The sequence below is a fragment of the Juglans microcarpa x Juglans regia genome, chromosome 8S, assembly GCF_004785595.1.
Source record: "Juglans microcarpa x Juglans regia isolate MS1-56 chromosome 8S, Jm3101_v1.0, whole genome shotgun sequence".
In the NCBI taxonomy this organism is placed as follows: domain Eukaryota; kingdom Viridiplantae; phylum Streptophyta; class Magnoliopsida; order Fagales; family Juglandaceae; genus Juglans; species Juglans microcarpa x Juglans regia.
Window position 1 is genome coordinate 13,634,889 of NC_054609.1, and position 6,033 is coordinate 13,640,921.

Consider the following 6,033-nt stretch of genomic DNA (forward strand, 5'->3'; position numbering starts at 1 on the left):
ACCTTCAAGATCACTCTCTTATGGTTATTACTTCTGGGCCTAGTTCTTCGTCAAAGGATTCCAAAAAGTTACCGGCAATAATTCAAATATTTTAACGTTGCAGCAGCTAGCTAGCTGCTTCTTCAATCTTTTTGTTTTTTTCCTCCTTCCTATGTCCTCAACTTTGTCCAGACTGGTGATTTCCTCTTGATCGTCTGAATCATCAGGGAAAATATTTTTCATTATCTTGGTCTACTCATCTGTAAGGGCTAAGATCGAAGATCATGATCAGCTTTCCTTCTACCATGGGATCTTGGGATACTAAAACAGTAAAGGCTAAAATAGAGATGGTTTTCAACTACTACGGAGCTGCTGGGTCGTCGATATATTATAAAGCGAACTCATGCTTTTAAAATGTCTTTTTTGATCAACATTTACCATCAAAACTAGAAAGAGGGAGAGCATAGTAACAATGGCAGATTTCAACTAGTCAATGACACAGAAAATTTCTTTACCAACCACTTCAAAGGCCGGGATGCCACCTCGATCGGCAGCTACGGGGTGACTCCAAAGGCGCCGCTCACATAGTGGTCGAAAATCGGCCACCATGAAGGTCAGCCGATTTCTAGTCACCTTAGTGGTTGCCGGAACCTCATGCCCACTGCTAGTGGATGGATGGGGTGGCTATCCTTCAAATTATTTTATTTTATTTTATTTTTAATAATAAAAATCGTGTTTTATAAAAAAAAAAATTGTTTGTTTTTTAAAAACAAAACTTGATTTATATTTTTAGAAGATCATGATAAACACGTGACAGTTTATGATTAGATCACTTGTGTTTTTGTTAATGCTAATTAATGGACATAAAACTTGTCGAAGTGACTTATTTTTAATTAAATAACTGAAACCACAAATTAGTGTAATTTCTAAAATATATAGAGAGCGAGAATAATATTAAATATAATCATAAATTGTATAAAAAAGAATGAAGTTACTATTAAAAAATTAATTTTTTATATAAATTTAATATTTACTCAATTTTTTTAAAAATAATTTCTCCTAAATATACCATGAAAAAAATAATATTATAGTAGTAAAATGTACAAATGTCAGCATATTTATTTTAAAAAAATAAATATAAGATATATATAAATTTTATTTTTATAATAATAAACCTTATTTTTTTAAAAAAAAAGAATACGCTAGGCTTCTAAGTAACATTATTATTCTACGACCAAATTTACCGACCGACAAATAATAACTCAGGTTTGAAGGTAGATTCATTCAGGCTCTATTTGGAATATAGATTCATCGCAACTCATCTACATAAAGTTTAAATTTAAGTTTAATTTAATATTTAAATACACAGTTTATAAATTATTAAGCATAACTTAATTTAATATCTCTTTACATGTAGGATCTATAATTTTTTTCAATTCAATATCTTTTTATACATAAAACTTACAATATTTTTTAATTTTTTATAAATATATTTAAACTCATCTTGACGTCTAAACATATGTTAAATAAATTTTACAAAATTCAATTCACCATCTTAATTTGTTATTATTCTTAAAAAAAAAAAAATTGACTCATTTCAACTCTAATAAACAGAGGCCACACGGGGCCACGAGTAAAATTTAAGCGGAAAGGGCAAAACTGCCGTACTGGTGCAGGAGAGGGAGACGTGCCTCACGCGCGGCCTACAAAATTCCGATTCAGTGGCAAAAAAGGTACGCGCGTGCAGCGAACGATCAATGGGAAAGAGAAGGAGAGCGGCTGGCTATTCCCTTTGGATTTTTTTGGTGGAAGAATTTTTATTTTTTTATTTCTATTTTTTATTAGAAAGCTGATTTCAACGGAGAGAAAAAGAGAAAAAGAGAGAAAAAACACTTCGAAAAGTGACACAATGTAGTCTCACGCGCCTCCGATTTCACGTGCGAATCACATTCCGTATTGCGAAACTAGAAACTGATCAGAGTGGCCCCACTCTTGCGCGTGGGGAAAATCTTATCCAACGCGCTGTGTGCCCTAATCCTAATCACCTGCGAGCGAGAATTCGACGCCTTATCCTGAGAACTCAGAAACCCCAACCCCTGTCCATATATCATCGACCATGCCCCTCCCGATTTTCCCCCAAATCGGATCTTCAATCGGTTGACTCGTCCTCTTCGCCCATAGAATCCAAGATCGCCTTGCTCGGTAAGTCAAAATCTCATCTCCGTCTTTTTCATCGCTCGGATTCAGATCTGTAATATATTTTTGTTTATATGTGTATGTGTGTTTTTAGATTTCGTATATTTATGGTTGGATTTGTTTTGAAGGTTAAGTATGGAGCCGATGGATATCGTCGGGAAGTCCAAAGAGGATGCTTCGCTTCCGAAAGGTTTTCCGTTTTGATTTTATTTTTATTTTGTGCTTTTCGCTAATTTCTTTAAATTTTCGTTTTCTTGCTGTCTGCTTGTTATTTATTTTCCAAGGAAACATGGCTGAATTTGATTTATTAGGATATAAAATGAGTAGTAGAATAGAATAGTGATCTGTTTTGGTTCAGTGGATTATCTTTCTTATGGGTTTATACAGTCGGTATTATATATAATTCAATGAAATTAGCTTTGTTGCTATAGGCTGTACCTTCATTTTGATTGGTTTGTAAGTTTTCACTTGAGGTAAGAGCACGGTTTAGGTCTTTGCTTTGTTGACCTTTAGAAAATTCATGAAGGAAAGTGATTCATGCAATAGTAGGTTAACGCACTGAAAAAAGGGAAGGGAGGTGGGGAGTCGAGCAAATGTAAAGAAAGCAAAGTAGTTGAGGAAGCTACTGATATTACATATTGGGGGCATCTATTTCAGTCGTTTGGTGGCTAGAAATGTCAAGAGATGTTTGTTTAGGCACAGACATGGAAGGAACTATTTGCTTAAATGGAACTTGTGCTTTGCTTTGAGTTTAGAATGGTTTGTGTGCTGCGATGTATAATTCTTCTTCCATGTGCACTAAATTCACTGTAAAATAGCAGCACTAAGAGAGAAGAGAGGAGCCTTCTCTATGCATATATATAAATTGATGTTCACACAGTTTATGCTTCTTGATTTGGTGTACCCAATTACTTTATTGATGTAAACCATGGTTTCTATCCAGCAACAATGACCAAAATCATCAAGGAGATGCTGCCGCCAGATGTACGTGTTGCAAGAGATGCCCAAGATCTTTTAATTGAGTGTTGTGTAGGTGAGAAAAAAGTGATGATTTCTTTCTAGCTTTAATATTGAATTAATCTCTCTTGATGGGTTAATGCAACTGGCACTCAAGATTGAAGTTTGAATGCATGGACAAAAATTTTATTTTTTGTTTATGGGAAGAGGAGTTGCCATTTGGTCCAAGGACTGTTGTTGTAGATTCATTGTACATATAGTTGTGATCCCACTTTTTTGTTTTAGAAAAGTTATAATTTGGTATTTAGTTTTAATTGAGCATCATTGAGTTTAGCTCAATTGTGTTGCAATAAGGCAGAAGCTACTAAAGCTTGCATCTCAGCAACTTTTAACCCCAAAGAGAATTTGTGAAGTTATGGCTCGATTCTTAGTTGTTGTTCTTGAAACCCTTGCTATCCACTGCATGATTCATAATTGAACTTATGTTGCGTTTGGATTTTAAAGACTCAAATTCCAATCTTTCTCCCCAAATCCATGATTTCAAACTTTTTATTTGAAAATTTAATTTGAAATTCAAATTTAACATCTAATCTAGATCTAAATCCAAATCCAAATTCTTCTATCCAAACACAACCTTAGGGAAATGCGTCCCTTGCCTTTGTGCATTACCACAAGGCCTCTGCTGCTTCCAAGAACCCCTTTATGGGGAATTTGTTTTTTGGTCACTTGTGTTTCCTATATTATGAGGTATGACTTGGCAATGTACCACAGAAAATTCTACTTGTTTTTTAAACTCGCCTTGAATTATCAATAAAGTCTCTGTGCCTTTCCTGCTTTTTTACACCTGACCTTCTCACAGTCCTACTGAGACTGCCTTTGACATGAGCGGACTTAAGCCTTTCTAATTTGAATGTAAAGTAAGGGACATATTGGCAATGTTCATTATCTCTCCCTATCCGCCATTTGGATGCAGAGAATAAATTGTGTTTATTGTCTTCTCATTACCATTGATACTCCTGTTAAGGAATAGTTTGTGCATAGGCTCCGAGGCTTGAACAAAAGCTGAATAAATCAAACTTTGGCTAGGTTAAAACTATAGTTGACAGAGAGTTTATATTTTAATTGTATTGAATGACTTTCTGAGTTTTTAACGGATCAAGTAAACACCGTGCAAGTTACTTAGATCTTTCAGTGTGTTATTCCTAAACAACTCGTAGGCCTTCTACCTCCACACGGTATTGCTCAGTGAGGCTTTTGCCCATTGCTGAAGAGTCCGCACCGCTTCCTCTCATTGTAGTCCTGCTTTATTGGTTTTCCTGCTTGCTGCAGAATCTAATCTATTCCTTTGGTGGTTTTGACATACTATTACTGCAAACTATGTTAGTATATTACTACACTCCAAATTGTACTACCAATTGGTTGCTAGTTTATTTTAGATGTTCAATCGATGTTTTCATTTCTATACTGATTAGAGATTTGTCCTCTATTCTATGCTCTTGCAGAGTTTATAAACCTCATCTCATCAGAATCTAATGAAGTTTGTGGCAGAGAGGAGAAAAGAACTATTGCACCTGAGCATGTACTCAAGGCTTTAGAGGTTTCTGACATCATGTCTTATCTTGAATGTTGTGTTGTGATGAGTAGTGGTTCTCTGTCCATGATGCATGTCCACTTCCATCTTTTAGTCTTCCAGTAATTTTATGTGTACTGTTTCTTATTTCTGTACAGTGTTTGAGATTTCATGTACATGATTTTGAATTCCATCGATTGTGATAAAATCCTGCTTGATATTGTCCACAAGTTTGGCACCTTGTTTCTCAATCTATTTCCATGTGACCCTAAGCTATACATCCTACTCTTGAGGGACTATATGTGCTTTTGAAAATTAAACTTTGCCTATCCTACTCTTGACGATCTGGTTAACATGCTAAATATGATTGACATGGCAGAAGTTGTATTACCTGAAATTCGCATTATGCTTCTTTTCTGCCTCGATAATGTTGATTTTAAAAAATTGCGAGCAGTTCTGTTTTTTTTTTAGCCCCATTGTTATGGGAGACTAAACATTCTGTGTTGATATATATATCTTTAAAATAATTCTGTGATGACTCACACATGAATTTTATTATCAGGTTCTTGGATTTGGTGAGTACATCGAGGAGGTTTACGCAGCTTACGAACAACACAAGATTGAGACCATGGTAACTTGTCATTACTTTATGCTCCTTATGGAGGTTCACTTGTTGCAAGACTGATCTCTTGAAAACTGTACTGCACAAATAGCTGTGAAAATAGTGATTAGCTATTGGTGCAATTGGTTCAAGCATTGTTTTTTTCCAACCTAATCTTTCTTTCTTTTCTTGTCTGACATGACAAATTTTTTCTGCTGCCCTCCCTTCCCTCACGCTTGTTTTTGGTGTACATATTTCTTACTACTGGTTGTTTTAAAATGGACAATTGAACTGGTGAATTAGACAGGTGGTGATACACAGTCTAACTTGGCCTAGTGGTTGATTCTTGATGACATTTTGGGAATGTTTTCCAGCAGGACTCTCTAAAAGGTGGCAAGTGGAGCAATGGAGCCGAGATGACTGAGGAAGAAGCATTGGCCGAGCAACAGAGAATGTTTGCAGAGGCTCGTGCAAGAATGAATGGTGGGGCTGCTCCCCCAAAGCAACCCGATCCTGACCAAACCATAGAGAGCTGACTCTAGGATCTTTATTTTCTTAGCCATAGGCAAGCATCCTTGACTCTCTTCCATCCGTGCTTCTAATATCTCTTATGTTATGTACAAAATATCCTCGACAAGTTTGCTGGTCTATAGGATATGGGCACTTCAATTTGTATTCTATTTATGAATCCATGTCTATAAGCTAATGTAATTAGTAAGTGTTTGTTCAA

The 6,033-nt window shown here is 35.6% G+C and overlaps 1 protein-coding gene across 2 annotated transcripts; it reads left to right on the plus strand.

The window, feature by feature from the left end:
• The first annotated feature begins 1,648 nt into the window (after window positions 1-1,648).
• On the plus strand, window positions 1,649-6,033 carry LOC121245058 (protein Dr1 homolog). Of its 2 annotated transcripts, none has more exons than XM_041143335.1 (6): window positions 1,649-2,181; window positions 2,304-2,365; window positions 3,119-3,208; window positions 4,635-4,729; window positions 5,265-5,333; window positions 5,678-6,033. In XM_041143335.1, exons 2-6 carry the CDS (start codon window positions 2,311-2,313, stop codon window positions 5,837-5,839), a joined length of 471 nt encoding a protein of 156 aa, XP_040999269.1. In that variant the 5' UTR covers window positions 1,649-2,181; window positions 2,304-2,310; the 3' UTR covers window positions 5,840-6,033. The 2 variants fall into 2 exon arrangements, with proteins under 2 accessions (XP_040999269.1, XP_040999270.1); XM_041143336.1 differs by having other exon boundaries at window positions 1,983-2,181; window positions 5,681-6,033.